The sequence below is a fragment of the Pantherophis guttatus genome, chromosome 1 (genome assembly GCF_059756535.1).
Source record: "Pantherophis guttatus breed Tessera chromosome 1, ASM5975653v1, whole genome shotgun sequence".
In the NCBI taxonomy this organism is placed as follows: domain Eukaryota; kingdom Metazoa; phylum Chordata; class Lepidosauria; order Squamata; family Colubridae; genus Pantherophis; species Pantherophis guttatus.
In genome coordinates this window covers 27,864,279-27,882,364 of record NC_142063.1, presented here as the reverse complement: position 1 = coordinate 27,882,364, position 18,086 = coordinate 27,864,279, and the positions used below count along the sequence as shown (strand labels likewise).

The following is an 18,086-nucleotide window of genomic DNA, read 5'->3' as shown; positions in this document are numbered from 1 at the left end:
CCCCAAAGCCTTTCATCCATTAGCAAAAGAAGAAAAGAAGAGAAGCCTTTGGGGGTGCAGTCTCATGCTCCTTCAGACTCATTGAGGCTGCCCAACGCTCCAAAGTGTATTTGGTGTCCTGCACAGGCTGCCTTGGTGAGTCAGCGAAGCTGAGTGGGGTGTGCTTGTCCCATTCAGCCTCTGCTCTCGTCACTCTCCTTTTGGAGCACCGGGAGTAGGCAGCTTGGCAGCCCGACGGGTGAGAGAGGGGAACTGGGCCTCACAAGCAGCAGGCTGGTGCACACAGATGCATGTGTAGCTCCATTCACACAAGAGAAAAGAAGCCTTTTGGGCACTGCATGTGCAAGTGGAGCGGCGTGCGCACACTAGCCTGCCTTTTGCATGACCCAGTTCCAAATAGGCCATGGCCCGGTAATGGGCCACGGCCTGGGTGTTGGGGACTCCTGTTCTAGAGAGACTTTAGAGATGACAAAATCTGGGTAATCTGTGGTTTGAAAGGTTTAGTTTATTGAAATGTTCATAAAACCTTCCCATCCTACTAGATGCAATAAATTTTCCTAAAGACTTTTAATGTTAGGATAGCCTGTATGGAGGATGTTTATCTATCTATCTATCTATCTATCTATCTATCTATCTATCTATCTATCTATCTATCTTTTTCACAAAACATGCATGGTATGTCATCCTCTCATAGCTTCTAGGTAGCTCACAATATAATTTTTAGTATTTTGTCTCTTCTTCCTATGACAATCATTGAAACTAGACTTACTTTTTTTCCCTTCAGTCAATTGCTGATGGCTTTAAAGAAGCAGTACAATATGTCCTACCACGTCTCATGTTAGTTCCTGTTTATCACTGTCTCCACTATTTTGAATTGCTACAGGTGAGATATGCTGTTTAAAATAAAAGTAAATTCCATATACAAGTTGAATATGCAAATATACTAAATCTGGATTAAATAAAAATTTTGCAGCTGTTTCATACACCAAATTTGGTTATTTAAACATGTAAACTACTTACTATTGTTGTTGTTTTGTATACTTTTTCATTTTAGCTTGACTAGTGTTTGTACTGGAGTTTAAAAAATAAAATGTGGATTTACAGTATCTTCCAGCAATATATTAAAAAGACAGTTATGTTTTATTAGCATGAGTTAATAATATACCCAGCTGATAGATGAGTTTTTCCCAGCTTAGTGCTTTCCAAATCTATTGTTCTGTAGATTGTATCAGTTAAAGACTGACACTTCTTGGAAGCATCAGATTCAGGTGTGTTGAAGGCTCATTAGACTATCCTGTGTACAGGCCCCATTGGAAAAAATTTCAACTTGTACAAAAACAATAAGGTGAACATTTCAAAGACTTTGAACAGTTATCCATTTTGTATAACAGCTAAGAGATATTCTTCCATAATCAAAATATAGATATACACAACTTGCATAATGTTGGGGGTAAATACATCTAAGGCAATCAACCATGGGTGGGTAAGCAGTTGGTGGTCCATTGATAGCCATTTGACAATATTGAAGGAAGTAGAAGACCTTTATTATTGCATGGGTCAGGAGGAGTACTGAGAAGATATCTACAGATCCCTCATAAATTGGGGGGTGGTGGTGGTGTAAAATTGCTTCAACGCCTCCCTGGACATAAATTGTTTCAACTCCTCCCTTCAGGATTGCATTACAATGCACTGCATGCCAAAACAACTAATCACAGGGACAGTTATTTACCTCATGCTGTCAGTCTGCTGAACACCTAATTCTCATAGTGTTATCTAATGTCTGTGTATATTTACCCATATAGTATGGCTGTAGTATTATCATTTATCCTTCTTATCTTCTTTACTCCGCCCTATTATTGGTATTGTGACAATGATGATTCTGTTGCTTTGCATGTACACAGAGAGCTATTGCACCAGAGTCAAATTCCTTGTGTCTCGTCACACTTGGCTAATAAAGTATTCTATTCTATTCTAACTACCTGGTGCTTCTTAGTTGTTTCAATTTTTACAAAGAATGTTGTCTAAATGATCCAGGATGATATGTCATACATTGTGTAAGAGAGCAGATTCATAACAATATTAAATGCAAAATATTTATGACTACTGTAAGAAATCTTGCTCTTCCTATTTCAAAACATGTCAGTGCACCAATCAGATTGAATTTTAAATTCCCTAGAATTGAATGAAGGGTTACTATGTAATTCACTTTCTTGTTGCTTCCTGATTTAAAGAAAATAAATCAGTATATAATAGATATATAAAGATATGTAATAAGAATAAATTAGTATACAATGTCAGGTCTAAGAGAAATATGAACAAGGCCTTAATAATTAGTATGTTAAATTTAGCATTACTCAGAACTATTTGTTTTCATTAAAAGTGCGCAAAATGTTTTGTTCTGAAATGCTTGGAGAATGAAACTTCATGATGTTTCCATATTTCAAGATTTCTGAAATAGTTTCAAGGTTGAAATGTTCCTAAAATGTTTATATCAGCTTTTTTAGTGTTGAAAATGTTTGAAGTGAAACATTTTCTACATCCTTAACTTCTCATTATTGTAGCTACCTTAAAATCTTATTTCCTTTTCAGTATAGTAATTGAAAATGAACTTGTAACGTGTTCAGGAGAAAGTGTCCAACATTTGACATTCAAAGAATGCTCTTTATCACTGCTGCTCAAAATTTAAATATAGAATTAGAAAAACCCATTATATGTCTTTTGTCGGATGCCCTGCTCTGATATCCAATCACGGTGCTTTTTAATTTATGCTTATCCATGAAAACATAGCAAAAAGTGATTTGCAACTCTGTTTGGTAATATATTCTGACTGCTATTTCAATTATGATTTTAGAAAATTTTTAAGATGTTGTAAGTTCATCAACAGGATGAATTATTTGTATATGCAACTGCCTGAAATAAACACAGACTTTTATGTTTGGACTAATAATTTTTGTTCACTTGAATTGCAAAAATAATTGTTTTGTTCAGTGTGTATGGAAATGTATTCTTAGGTTGTATTTGTATTTCGGTTACTCAGATATTTCTATAAATTCCTCTCTACTAAATGAACTCTCCATAAAATTGAAATATTTGTTCTTTTCAGCAACTTCAAGAATGCAGTGAAGACGAAGAAGACTGTGAATGTTTAAAACAAGCCATCACAGCTCTCCTGAATCTCCAATGTAGTATGGAACGCATTTATAACAAACATTCACCTAGACGTCGGCCTGGGTAAGAAAATTAGTCATGGCATTGTTCTAGCTGCGGTTTAAAGTCTTTAGGAACATTAGCAAATATGTTGACATTTGAAGATAAAGGCAGATAATGTCACAGGAATTAATGCTGTGAGTCAGCACCCTGACACTTTCTTTTCCTTTTGTTAAGGCCTTTTTACACATTTTGTTTTAAAAGTAAGCATATCTGCTTTGCACATATTACAGTTGGTAACTGCCAAGTTTAATCTGATAAACTATGCTTTTAGGGAGCCTGTGTCTTGGTTCTACAACCGCCAAATAAGAAGCAAGCATCTAGCCATAAAAAAAATGAATGAGATCCAGAAAAACATTGATGGTTGGGAAGGCAAAGATATTGGTCAGTGCTGTAATGAATTTATAATGGAAGGCACACTGGCAAGAGTAGGAGCCAAGCATGAACGACATGTATTTCTCTTTGATGGTTTAATGATCGGCTGCAAAGCCAACCATGGGCAGTCACGACTTCCAGGTTATAGCAACGCAGAATACCGACTCAAAGAAAAGATTATTATGAGGAAAGTCCACATAGTTGATAAAGATGACACTTGTGAATACAAAAATGCCTTTGAGCTGGTGCCTAAGGATGAGAACAGCTTTATCTTTGCTGCCAAGTCTGCTGAAGAGAAGAACAACTGGATGGCAGCCCTGATTTCCCTCCAGTATCGCAGCACCCTGGACCGAATGTTGGATGCTGTACTATTGCAAGAAGAGAATGAGCAGCCCCTGCGTCTCCCCAGTCCAAGCATCTATCGTTTTGCAGTGGAAGACTCTGAGGAGAACATGGTTTTTGAGGACAATCTTCAGAGCAGGAATGGGATTCCGATCATCAAAGGTGGAACTGTGGTGAAACTCATTGAAAGACTAACTTATCACATGTATGCAGGTATCTGGATTTCCAATATAATGTTTTCACATTATTGACTTATGGAAGATATGACCTATGAAATACTTAATTTGGAATTGTGCTTGCCTTTCTAGATCCTAATTTTGTACGTACTTTCCTTACCACATATCGCTCCTTTTGTAAGCCGCAAGAGCTCCTAAGTTTGTTGATAGAAAGGTAAATAAAAAAAAATTCCCAATTCCTTTGTGGTGAATTTTGATCTCATAGTAACAATAATAAAATCACCATATTGGTAAGCTATTGTAATAATTTAAATGTTGGCACTTTTATTTTTGAGCAATCTATTTTAATGGCATTTTCTATCTGTTTTCCAGAATTCACTACATACTTAATTATATAAAGCTTTTAGAAAGGTTTATGTGGTTTGGCAATATAAAGCTGAAACAGTTTGCATTTAGTTAAAAAGAGATCATGAAGAAAGTCTGCTGGATAAAGATTTCTTTCCTTTCTTTCATTGCATTAATGCTTGGATAATTGATGGTTTACTACTAGTAATTATTTAAGTCCTGGTGGAACAACTGGAGCAAATATTACACGCAGCACATAGCATAAGTTGTAAAAATGTGACAACAGTTTTCATAGTGTTTTACCCAAGCAGAATACAAGTTTGGAATTTGATACTAGAATAAAAGGATGAAAATGGATTTTCAGAAACAGTACAAATTCAAAATTACAGTATTGCATACAATCCATTGGAAAAATGAAGGTTCAAATACTGACCTGTAACCTAAATCTTGACTTTCTTAGAATCCTTTAGATCATTTGCTTGGTTTGCAAACTTCTGACTATGAAGAAAAGACTAGAAAAACAGGTCAAAAGAAACTGAAATTTTCTAAATTTTAGTAATTGTTATGTTTTATGACAAAACTTTTTTCTGAGAAAAATGATGGAATTGCCAACATTCAAGCTCAGTCCAATGACAAAGAAATTCCTCTTCTGTAATTGGCAGCTGCATTCCATTTGTATATTACACGGCTGATTAGGCTTCCATTACAACAGAAAAATCAGTAAGAAAATGGCATGTCCACTATGAGTCTTAGAGCTGAATCCTGTTGCTGATGTACAAAGTGGGACCCAAATCAAAATTATTGAAAATAATTTGAACTCTTTGAAAAGAGATAGAAATACTTTATTTGAGACTTGTTGCTGATACAGAAATATTAAAATGAATTGGATTAATGAATACATAGATCCTCAACAATGTAAAGAATGCAATATTTTAAAAGAGTTAATATCAAACTTTTTAAAAGCATTCTGAATTTTTAAGCCTGATGATTAAGATCTTGATATCAAATGCTGGATGCCAGGGAGTTACAGATCTACTAGCTGTATTTTATATATCTGTTTTGTTATATTGATTAGAACACTATAAACCACTGAGAGTCTTATTGAATAAATATAACAAAAATAAATGAAGAAATTCTTCTTCTTATTCCTTGTTCTAGTTATTATCACGAATGTGTTTCCAAATCTTTCTCTTTTCTTTGTATTCTGGATCTGCTGTGACTATGTTCCAACTTCTTTGTCTTTATTAGATTTGAAATCCCTGAACCTGAACCAACCGAAGCTGATAGGCTGGCAATAGAGAAAGGAGAACAACCAATCAGTGCAGACCTTAAACGATTTCGCAAGGAATATGTCCAGCCTGTACAACTCAGGTTTGAGCTTTTATCTCCTTCATGTTTTTAACTGCATTATCAAGTGGGGGAACACTGAGTGATCACTTCACATGAGAAACATAAAGTTCTTGAAAAGAAGTTCTTTATATGAAAACACTTACCTAGAGTTTATATTCTGGTTTTTTTAAATATAATTTTTATTGGTAAGATTGAAATTAAAATAAAAAGAGATAAAGCTTGTGAATACAATTTAAACAATTCAGATTATATATGATAGCCAATTTGGCGTTGTGGTTAAGACACCAGGCTTTAAACTGTGAGACTGCGAATTCTAGTCCTGCCTTAGGCACAGAACCAGTTTACAAAGGTGTAAAATATTTAAAGATGAAATATCTAAAAAGAGTCACCTATTTTGAGAGAAGGGCAGCTATATAAATTTCAAAAATAAATACCTGCCATTGCATGATACTAGAACATTTATGAAGACATAATGAGGGAGAAAAGAACTATACCACAAACAGTATACCGCAGTGGTATTATTTTCATTTATTTTGTTAAAGATGTGGTGGTAGTAAATTATCTCTGTGCCTAAGCATGTCTCAGAATAGATTATTCTGGGAAGTTTGCAGTGTTGCATTTTTATAGTTCCAACAATTCCAACAAAACTATGATTTGTTATCATAGTAAGCCCTGTCCTTTTTTTTTCAATTGAGACTGTTTCTCACTTAAGTATATCTGTTTTACCATCAGTTAGCAAATCTCAGCTTCACTTTGAGAAAATTAAAAATAGTAAAAAAAAATAATAATCATCTCTTTTCTCTCTTTTTTTTCCTTAAGGGTATTGAATGTGTTTCGGCACTGGGTAGAACATCATTTTTATGACTTTGAGAGAGACCAAGAGTTACTTGATAGACTGGAGACATTTATTTCCACTGTAAGAGGTATACAATTTTAGTTGATAATTTTCTTTAAATGTGAGCACTCGACATTATTTCATAGTTATTTCCTAAATCCCAGTCTTTAGCTTTTTACAAATCCTGAGTGTTCTTTTGATCTGCACTTATTCATGCATCAGAAGACAATGATAGTTCCAGTTATTATGAGACAATGTTATTATATCAATTTCCTTTTTCTGTTTACAAAAAATAAGCATTACATTACATAACTGTTCTGAATGCTTCTGATTTTGTGTCTTGCTTCTTCCATTAAAAATTAGAGTAAGAATAACATTTCTTATCCTAATTTCATGCATTTTTAGGAAACCTGTGTTCATTATTATGTGAAATGAGAAGAGCTGTGCCTAAAGCATTCATGCTTCCATATAGATAAATAAATGTAAAATCCCACATGCCATTTTATGTAGAATATCTAATACTGTAGTAAAGCGTTCTGATATGTGAATGTCTGCTGAAAGATTGTTTAAATGAGCTTTGCTTAGAGCCTTAAATTTAAGGTTGTTTCCATCAGAATAAAGATACCATTACGTTTAATTTGGAGAACAACTGTAGTCAGGTAGTACTATATAGTTCCAGTATTTGTTATAATTTCTGGTATGTCTAGGGCCGTTAAATGCAGTTTGGGATTAGAATTCTTCTTTTCTTTAATTTTTTGTCATAATTCTATCATAATATTTCTGGACAAAATTTTGTTGTTGAACAAGATTTCCATGGGAGGGATATTTTATAAAATAAGAAATTATGTGCTTTGAGTTTAGAATGTTCCTGGTATCTTTACTTAGCTCAGAAATTCATCTGCTAAAGAATTTGGGGATTAAATGCCTGCTATTCCAAATTATAGTCCTTGGTGATGGTTGAGAAGGCAGACAAAAAGCAGAATGAAATGTGCAAAATGTAGGTTTTATAAGGCATAGGATATTTCTTTCAATAGCCTGCAACTGGCAGAATGGGTATTTTTAGTGCAAATTTAAATTCAGTGGTAGTGATTTCTTCTGATGTGTTTGGGTATTAGACTGCATATCTCATTGCCCACTATAATGCTAAATTAAAAGACCAGCCCTGAAGGTTTTCCTTACTTTTGCAATTAAATGCTATTGGCCTGATTGTAAAAATCATATGTATTCTGCTACAGGGAATTATCATTACTAATTATCATTACTTAAAAATGGGAAGAACCTAATAATTTATCTCACATGTCTCCGTTGCATTTTCAGTGCAGAATACATTTTAAGAAGTGTATACTGTGTATTTGCTAAACAATTTATTATCTCAGATTTGATTTATAAAATATTTTCTCCAAATTGATGTTAATTATTAATACAGGTAGTCCTCGACTTAATTAAACCCAAAATTTATGTTGCTAAGCAAGACATTTGTTGTGTTTTGTCACATTTTACTACCTTTCTTGCCAAAGTTGTTAAGTGAATCAATGCAGTTGTTAAATTAGTAACATAGTTGTTAAGTGAATCTTGCTTCCCCATTGATTTTGCTTCTCAGAAAGTCACAAAAGGTGATCATGTGAACCCAGAACACTGCAAGCATTATAAATATGAATTGGTTCAGTTGCCAAGCATCTGAATTTTGATAATGTGACCATGGAGATGCTGCAATAGTCACAAGTGTGGAAAAATTGTCATAAATTAGTTTTTTCAGGGCCGTTGTAACTTCGAACAATCTCTAAATGAACTGTTGTAAGTGGAGGACCACCTGTAATGGAAGTTTGTTCTGTTTCACATTTGCTGTATGAAATAGCAATGAATTTGTGCTGTGTATCTCTGATATTGAAAACCTTTACATAATCTACCAGCAATGTCTGATGTGTTTTCCAGGCAAATCCATGAAGAAGTGGGTGGAATCCATTGCAAAGATTATCAGGAGGAAAAAACAAGCTCATGCAAATGGCATAAGCCATAATATAACATTTGAGAGCCCTCCCCCTCCAATTGAGTGGCATATCAGCCGTCAGTTTGAGACATTTGACCTCATGACATTGCATCCCATAGAGATTGCTCGGCAGCTAACTCTCCTGGAATCTGATCTCTACAGGTAGACCACTCCTTTGTTGGGTTGACAACTCCTTCCATTGCATAAGTCAAATAGCAAAAGTTCCTTCCTTTGTTAATCAAATTCATTGTGTAAAGTCAATTTGAAAAGTACAGTATGCTATAGTGCAGTATAGAGCAATATCATGATTGCAATACCAGTGCTGTCTGGTTTGATATTTATAGTACTATTAAGTACTCCTTCAGTAATAAGCTAATGTAACATACTGGTTGAAGTATGTTAGCAATAATAGTAAATCCTGAAGTAAACAGAATAAAGCAGAGTTTTTGATAGTAGAGCATAGATTTTGTGTTTGCAAGTTTTATCATTAATACCTGTTAAAAGGATTTTAGATAGAAGCTTTGAAAAGGAATTCTGTCTGAAGTCTTAGTTCTGTCCATTGGAATACCCTCATAAAGGGTGTCCTAAGTACAGCTCCCATTATCCCTTTCATTGACTCATGTTATTGGGCTTCATTGTTCATGTTATTGGACTCATGTTATTGGACTGATGGGAGTTTCAGTCCAACACATTTTGAGAATAAGATTGGAGAAGGCTAAGTCTGACAATCCTGGACCAAAAAGAGCAATGTTTTGATTCATCTTAAGACAGTTTATACGTGAAATAGATCCAGTAGGTCACTAACTCAGAAGTTGTATCTGCAATTCATTTCCTTCAAAGAAATGTGAAGAAAGATACTGATGTAACTTTCTGAAGTAAGAGTACTAAGTACTAAGACAATATATTTAACATGCTTTAATTCACCTAAAGTACAATACAGTGCTAAATATATTTATAACTGAGCACTTGAACAATATGTTGCTATTTCTAGAAGAAAGTAAAAATAATTTATGTTCAAGCTGGGGATCCAACTCATGTTTACTATTTTCTTCTTTGAGTGATGCAAAAGTCAAACAAATAGGGTAGCTACATTTACTATCATTAAAAAAAATGATCACTTGGAATGACAGTTGTATGCCATTATGGTGCTTAACAAGTAAAAAGGGAAGAGCCCATAGTATCTACACAGGTTATTACACTGTAGTTTCACTTAATGAAATGCCTGGAGCACCTTCTGAATTTTCTGTGTATTATACTCTTCCTACTGTGCACATCTGCACCTTCCTATACACACTGTCGTTTTATTTTGTTTCTGTATTAGGGCTGTCCAGCCTTCAGAACTCGTTGGGAGTGTGTGGACAAAAGAAGATAAAGAAATTAATTCCCCAAACCTACTGAAAATGATTCGGCATACAACAAATCTTACACTTTGGTTTGAAAAGTGAGTAAAGTCACTTATATCAAGATGTGGAGTTTTTATCAGCTCAAGAGCCAAAATTTGGACAGAATGGTGTGACATAGAGGAGGAACTATGTTTGTCAGTGGTTGAAAGGGAATTCTCATTAAATTCACCAACTGTAAACATGCAAAAAAGGAGGGAACAACTTTGTTGTATCACCCAGTCCACTGGAGTCTTAGGGCCACACAATAGCTATTAGTTGACTGCATTTTCTTGTGCCTGTTGTAGCTGCTAAGGATGGGACAGATTTGTAGTGGAAAGTTTGAAGAAAGCTAAACAAAAAGAAAACCTTTCAGAAATAGGTACTTAATAAATGAATATATGATGGTATTATTCATACAGTACATCTGAATTAATGTTGGGGGAGGGGCAAAATGAGAATATGACAATAGTTTTAAAATATTATCCAACAAGCCTCTGTACTGTTTTTTTTTCTCCTTTTTCTAAATTAGGTGTATAGTAGAAATGGAAAACTTTGAAGAGCGAGTGGCTGTGTTAAGCAGGATTATAGAAATTTTGCAGGTTTTCCAGGACTTAAATAATTTCAATGGAGTTCTTGAAATAGTCAGTGCAATGAATTCTGTCTCTGTGTACAGACTAGACCACACCTTTGAAGTAAGTCTTGGTGACTGACCAATAATCAGAGTGTGACCAATGATTTTAAACTACAGTTTTATACTAATGGCAGCTGTAGTTCAGTATAAATGTGAATAACATGGTGAGAATTATTTCCCAAACTAAGTGATTCTGATAATCTGTGCGTCTATACTTAATTTAGAATTTGCAGGATGGATATCAAAGCAGGAGAAGACCAAGAAAGACACCACGTCTTTAATAAAGCTTAGAAAAGTTTTATTGAGAAATAGCCCATAAATATTTACAGTGTCAGTAGGTTATGACCTCAGTCAGCCAGATGAACCCTAACTGCAGGGAAGGTTAATTTCTCACAAGGAAGCTGGGGAAAAGGGGCGAATCTTACAGTCCTTCTTCCCCCCACCCCACCCCACCCTTTGGAATCGTCACCTTAGTTCTGGGATAATTAGCAAGTAAAAATCAATGTCTGTGTTTACACTCATTGGAAAAGAAGAGATTACAAGACAGTAAGCAAGTACACAGTGGGGAATACACTTTGAAAGTATGTGTATTGGTGTCAGCAGGCTTTGAAGGACCACTTAAGGATACAAAAGGAAGCCTTCGGGATCAAATTGATAGGCTCATGCCCATTTCAGATAGCAGTGCAAGCTGGGTCTGGGTGCTAATTAACTAATCAAGGTTGCAGAGCTGAGGTAACTTGCAAGTAGCATCTTTGTCTGCACACAAAGAAAAGCAGTTTAGGAAGAGACAGCTTATCCAAGCGATCTCAGCTCTGTAAGGAAAGGGAAATTCTGAGAAGGAGGGAAAGGAATAAGAAAATAGAAAAAAAAAAACCCACCAAGCTATACACAAGACACTGGGTAAAATAACACTTTCTTTGTTTGTCAACTTTGCATCCTGCCTTTTGTACAGGACCTCAACACATAGATCATATCACGTCACATCACAACATAGTATAATAAATTAATGATGAGATTTTTTGGGGGGCGGGGGCAGGTTAAATAAGGTTTCCAATCTGTGATAATGTAAAGTAAATCCTAGCTCAAAGATCATATGTTTACCAATTATTGAATTATTTTGGATTATACTTAAAGAAAAAATGTACATTTTACTATTTTATTTTACTACAGCCATTTATTTCTGTTCTTAAAACATGTATTTTAATAACAAAAAAGAGATTATATAGCAACCAAGATGATTATGTGTAAGGCATTTGGACAGCAAAGACAAGTAATACTGAGAAATGATATAGAACAGAGAGATGTTATGAAGTTGTTGTATAGATTGGTCAGCACTGAATATTGCACAGATATATCCTACAATATCAAAATGTGGATTTTTTTTCTATCCAATATCAGGCACTGCAAGAAAGAAAAAAGAAAATTTTAGATGAAGCAGTAGAATTAAGTCAAGATCACTTTAAAAAATATCTTGCTAAACTCAAATCAATCAATCCACCATGTGTGCCTTTCTTTGGTAAGTTATACAACAGAGATGGAAAAAATGGCTGTTTCTTATATTCCTATTAATTAATAAATGGTTAAGGAAATTGTGACATTCTTTTTAGGGTATTTTGCAGTATCTTTTGAGAGCATCCCTTTCTGCTGAATATTTTTCTTTCCTTGATTAATTTTTGTATGAAAATTAAAATGTATTTAGATTTGAGATGATTACTGAAATGCCCTCAGAGTATGATTCCAAAGAAGTAACATGCTAACTAAATTTATTTGGTATACCATCAAATGCTATCTATTTTTTGCATATTTCAGCCCACTTTGGGGGAGGGGATCTAAGGACATAACATATTACTGGAAGGCATACTAGAAGTTAGCAAACTTATTACTTAATGGTCCAAAATGGTTTAGTGATGTGGCTTCTCTGAGGTTTCACTGAGTTAATTTTGTCAGGAAATTGAGTCATTCTTAAGTTATAGTTGATCCAACAGAAGGTAGTAGTTTTTTTTTCATTTGCTGCTATTCCGAGTTGGACAGCAAAACTTTCACTTCCCTCCCACCATTCAGAAATGTATCAAAAGTTCTCTCAGGCTTGGGGGAAGTGTGTAGGGTCTGCAGGGGAAAAGGGGAATCTTGATGTCTTTTTCTAGTGAACAGGCATGGGTACAATTGTATGTCTCACTGTAAAATGTGCTATAAATTATGTTTATAACGTGTTCTTTTACATTCTTACTTGATAGGGATTGCGTGTAACTTAAGAGGAATCTTACTTCTTATTTATGATTGGTTTTGATAATTTATTACACAGTGCAACAACCCATGAAAATAGGTTGAGTTATTACTTGGATGCAGCAAATAAAAAAAAAATACTTCCCTAAAATTTCCTTGTTGAGTTCTCATAATCTGAAATGTCAACTTCTTTTGTTAGATGTTCTAAAGTTCAAAAAGGTAATGCAATACTTAATGTATGGTTACCATTTAAGGCTAATTTTTCTAAAGGAAGCGTCTCTCTTATGGTCATAAACAAAACAGAAGGCATGGATGTGAAGAAGCTAATAGCCTTTTGCCCTTTCTCTCTATTTAGGGATATACTTAACAAATATTCTAAAGACAGAAGAAGGGAATCCTGACTTCCTAAAAAGACAAGGGAAAGGACTGATAAACTTTAGTAAAAGGAGGAAGGTGGCTGAAATCACAGGAGAAATCCAACAGTATCAGAACCAACCTTACTGTTTACGCATCGAACCAGACATCCGGGTAATTGGACAGCACTGCAGAGAGAGTTCCCTCTGGATTTGATAAGATGACAAATTTTGTTTGGGTATTTTGCTGATAACTAAGCCATGAGTGTAATGCAGCTGCAAAAAAGGCAGATGCTATCCTAGGTTGCATTAATGCAGACAAAGTAGGCAGATCACCGAAAATTTTCCACACTGCTCTCCTACATTCTGAACACCATGTTTCATAACAGGCTGCAACAAATAGCAGCAAATACAGAGGTGGGCTACCAGAAAACCCTTATGAGGAACTGTTAAATTATCTGAATATGTTTAGTCCTCAGAAAATAAACTCTGCAGAGATATGATAGCCCCTTCAAAATATCTGAAGGGTTGTCACATTGAAGTGGAAGTAGACATATTTTCTAATGTTTAAAAGGCAGTGTTAAAAATATGGGGAAGTTGATTCAGGCTAGATTTCAGAAGAAATTTCCTGATGGTAAGAGCTACCAGCCAGTGGAACAAGCTGCTATATAAATAAGTGGGTTGTCTTTGCTAGAGGTCTCAAAGGAGGTTGGAGAGTAATTTTTCAGAGAGTTTAAGTGGAGAGTTGTAGAGCTTTCTAAAGTCCCTTCCAATTATGTAATTGTATATTAGTGTTTTCTACAATGGTGAGAATTAGATTTAGCAGTAACTCACAAAGTGTCCTAAGTTCTTAGATTTTCTTTATGAAAATAACAGCTTGTAAAATTAGATGGGAGTACCCTGCAGCTACCATTAAATTGAACTAGCTTTCATATTTCATGTTTGCTTTCAGTTTAAAATGTATAGAAATATAGGTAGTCCTTGACTTATGACCATTTGTTTAACAGCAATTCAAACTTATGATGGTTTCAGAAAAAGTGATTGAAACCTGTTCTCACGACTGTTGCACTACCCCAGTTCAGGCATTTGGCATCCTGCTTGACTTTCTGACTGGTTGCATAACCCTACAGTCACATGATTGTGATTTGCTACTTTCCCAGCTGGTTTTTGACAAAGTCAATTGGAGAATTGGGTTTGCTTAATGACCTTATGACTCTTAAGTGATTCGCAGTAAAAATGATCATAAAATTGGGTTTTGTCATGTAATATTTGCTTAATGAATGCATTACTTAGTGACCAAAATTCCAATCCCAATTGTGATTGTAAGTTGAGGACTTCCTGTAGAGCTATTTGTCCATTTCACATACACTGTGTACACATGCAGTCCCATCCATAAATAATTCCAACATTGCTAAGGTTATGTGAGGAAATAAAATATGATACAGTTTAGAGAGCCTAGGAACAAATGTGATTTCTAGAATCTTGCTGGGATGGGGGTGGGGTAGAGAGGTTGGCATATGCTGACCCTTACTGGAACTTTTTGTTATGATACCTTTTTGTTTTTTCAGAGATTCTTTGAAAATTTGAACCCCATGGGAAATTACCCAGAAAAAGAATTCACAGACTATTTATTCAACAAATCTCAGGAGATTGAGCCTCGAAATTGCAAGCAGCCCTCTAGATATGTAAGTATTCTAATAATGTACCGATGTACTGACAGTTCTCAGTTAATGACAGTAATTAAGACTGGAATATCTGCTACTAAGTGATGCAGATATGATGCACAAGTTCATTTGACTGCATCGTTTAGCAACAGCAGTCCCAGAACTCTCCATTGCCATCGTTAAGCAATGATCAAGGACAAGTTTCAAAACCCGTTGCTACTAGCTCACTCGTGGGTGCGACACTTCTGCACATGCGCAGAAGCATCCGGGCGGGTGGGCAGAGCCTCCTGCCACTGCTGCTACTGGTTCGCCCAATCCAGGACGAACCAGTAGCAACCCACCTCTGATCAATGACACTGAATCCTAGGTAGCTCGCAAGCAGGATGGCAAGAGGCAAAATGTTGTACAAGTACAAGAGCCTTGGTAGTACAGTGGTCTAAGGCACCCTGTTATTAAGCTGGTTATTAAGACCAGCTGCCTGCAATTACTGCAGGTTCGAATCTCGCCAAGGCTCAAAGTTGACTCAGCCTTCCATCCTTTCTAAGGTAGGTAAATTGAGGACCCAGTTGTGGGGGCAATAAGCTGACTTTGTATAAATATACAAAAGGATGAAGGCTATTGCTGAGCACATTGTAAGCCGCTCTGAGTCTCCGGAGAAGGGCGGCATATACATCAAATTAAAAAAAAAAAAAGTGCAACAGGGCAGGGATGGCTACTACCTGGTAGGGAATGGCCCATGAGGCACATTGTGAGCACATCAGGCCAAGAATAACTACCAGTAATGCCAGGCAGGAGGGAGTGCACAAATGGCCCACTAGTATGGCAAGGTTGGGTGTTGCCTGCTGCCAGGTAAGCAATTTACTGGAGCGACTTGCAATTCTCCCTGCTAACTTTCCTATTGACTTTGCTTGTGGGAAGGTTGCAAATAATAAAACTGCAACATCAGTGTGAGCTGGTTACCAAGTGTCCACATTGCAATCACGTGATTGTGGCGGTATTGTGAAGGCTGGAACTTTGAGAACGTCATAAATCTTTTTTAGCACCATCATAACTTCAAACGGTCACTGAACAACTGGTTGATAAGTGAAAACTACCTGTATAGGACTCCATTTGATAGTGTATATATTTAATTTTTAGAAAAAATAATGGGGTGGGGTGTGCTGAGAGATGTGTGCCATTTGCAGAGATACTGCTCTTTTGTCAAACCTGGCAAGATTTCTAGGAAAAAGTATAATAATATCAGTGGCTAAGTATTACCACCACAAAATTACTTTGTAGTGTTAAATGGTATTTTACTGTGGACTGTTCTGAATTATTCCACATAATTAATGTAAGCATAATTATTGCTTACATTAATCTAAGCCCTCAAAAGATGTTTTGTTTTGTTTCCAATGGAGAACTGTATTTCAAAGCAAAATGAAAATTTTGCTTCCTTCTCTATTGGAGGAGATATCAAAGGCGTGCCATCAAATGTAGTTTGAAGAGAGGTATTGTTGGAATTAACATTTCATTCTTAAAAGCAAAAGATGGTTTAGGAAAGAAAAAAAGCAATTTTCTTAGTTTAGCATGATTAGTCTTTTTTGCACTGATTTATTTCCTTGTATTTTTAAACATAAAGCAAAATAGCTCAAAGAAACAAAAGGGGATAAAACTGTGGGATTCTTTTCTCTCTCTTTTAGCCTAGAAAAACTAGCTACTCTCTAAAATCTCCTGGAATAAGGCCAAATGCTGGCAGGCACAGCTCCACATCTGGCACTTTGAGAGGCCATCCAACTCCTCTTGAAAAGGAGCCGTATAAGATTAGTTTTAGCAGAATCACTGAAACTGAACAGGAGTCTGCAGCATCGGCACCAACCTCACCAAACATACCATCCACTCCTCCAGTGTCTGCATCATCAGAAGTCAGTGTATTCATAGACATTGATCTCAATAGCTCCTTTGGTAAGTATTCTTACATTCTCAAATTACAATAAAACTAAACTAAAATTATCTCTCATATTTGCAGGTTTACTGCTCTACCGTATTATGATAAGTTTGTCTTAGAGAGGTGGATGGGAATACTTCTTCTGAAATATTCTAGTCACTGAGTTAATGTATTTTGAATGCAGCATTTTTGTCTTTTAACTTTTGAGACCTAACTTTTGAGAAATACAAGATGTATTTCTTTTTATGCCATTTATAACTGAACTCAAGTGTTAATGGCACAATGGAGATCGATGATTTAGCCCCCAAATCTTTATCCTCACTATTTCTTTTCTATTCCTTAACTTTTTATTAGGCCCATGCAAAACATTAAAACAAAGAGCCCTCTTTGAATCATTAAAGCCACTCCATGTTTTGCAAAGCTCATATGCGGCTTCAGCAGTTCCCATCTGTCATGAATGAGCCTGCAGAGCCCTTTGCGTCACTTTCTTCACATGCCTGGAGATCCAGGCATTTCTGCCATAGCCACTTGAGTCTTGCAAAACACTGTACAGGTAGTCCTTGGATTATGATGACAATTGGGGCCAGAGTTTCCATTTACAGTGTGGTTGTAAAACATGACATCATGTGGCTGCATCACTTACTGATGGCAGTCCTGGCACTCCCTGCTGCCCTTGTTAAACAAAGATCATGGGTCATTAAGCAAGCATCTACTCACAACTTCCTGCTGTCTTCCAAAAAAACCAAAAGGGATGCTGGCAGGAAATTGTAAGTCCCAAACAGCTCCCAAGCAGCAGATGGGCAGGTAAGTGGGCTGCTGCCACCTGGGGGAGGATGCGTGAGTAGCTAGTGCAGAGTAAGTGTTGTAGAGTGACTTGCCAGTGGCAGAAGGTGAGGGAGAGTGCACAAGTGGCTGGCGCAGTGTGATGTTGGGAACATTAGGGCCACGGGTTGCTCCTCCCAGGTGAGAGAGGATACACAAAGGTATATAAGTGGCCAGCATGGCACAGTTTGAGTATAGCAGGACTGAGGATGGTTGCTACTGTGTGGTGGAGAGTACACAGGTAGCACTTGAGACAAGGCGTGAGTGCTTTGGGGCCAGGGGTGCTCTGGGGCCAGAGCAGGGGTGCTATTCAGCAGGTTCTGACAGGTTCTGGAGAACTGGTAGCGGAAATTTTGAGTAGTTTGGAGAACCGAACTACTGGCTGGCCCCAGAGTTGGATGGGAATGGAGATTTTGCAGTATCCTTCTCCTGCCATGCCCACCAAGCCACACACGCCCACCAAGCCATGC

The 18,086-nt window shown here is 36.3% G+C and overlaps 1 protein-coding gene across 2 annotated transcripts in view; it reads left to right on the top strand.

The window, feature by feature from the left end:
- SOS2 (SOS Ras/Rho guanine nucleotide exchange factor 2) overlaps positions 1–18,086 on the top strand; it is a 40,276-nt gene that overhangs the window by 15,575 nt on the left and 6,615 nt on the right. For both annotated transcript variants that reach the window (XM_087881647.1, XM_034433342.3), the window contains exons 8-20: positions 785–883; positions 3,104–3,231; positions 3,482–4,137; positions 4,233–4,314; positions 5,694–5,816; positions 6,615–6,718; positions 8,563–8,779; positions 9,939–10,058; positions 10,529–10,691; positions 12,029–12,146; positions 13,209–13,381; positions 14,775–14,891; positions 16,550–16,811. In XM_087881647.1, the coding sequence (XP_087737773.1) occupies positions 785–883; positions 3,104–3,231; positions 3,482–4,137; positions 4,233–4,314; positions 5,694–5,816; positions 6,615–6,718; positions 8,563–8,779; positions 9,939–10,058; positions 10,529–10,691; positions 12,029–12,146; positions 13,209–13,381; positions 14,775–14,891; positions 16,550–16,811 (2,362 nt within the window). The remainder of the gene's footprint in view (positions 1–784; positions 884–3,103; positions 3,232–3,481; positions 4,138–4,232; positions 4,315–5,693; positions 5,817–6,614; positions 6,719–8,562; positions 8,780–9,938; positions 10,059–10,528; positions 10,692–12,028; positions 12,147–13,208; positions 13,382–14,774; positions 14,892–16,549; positions 16,812–18,086) is intronic.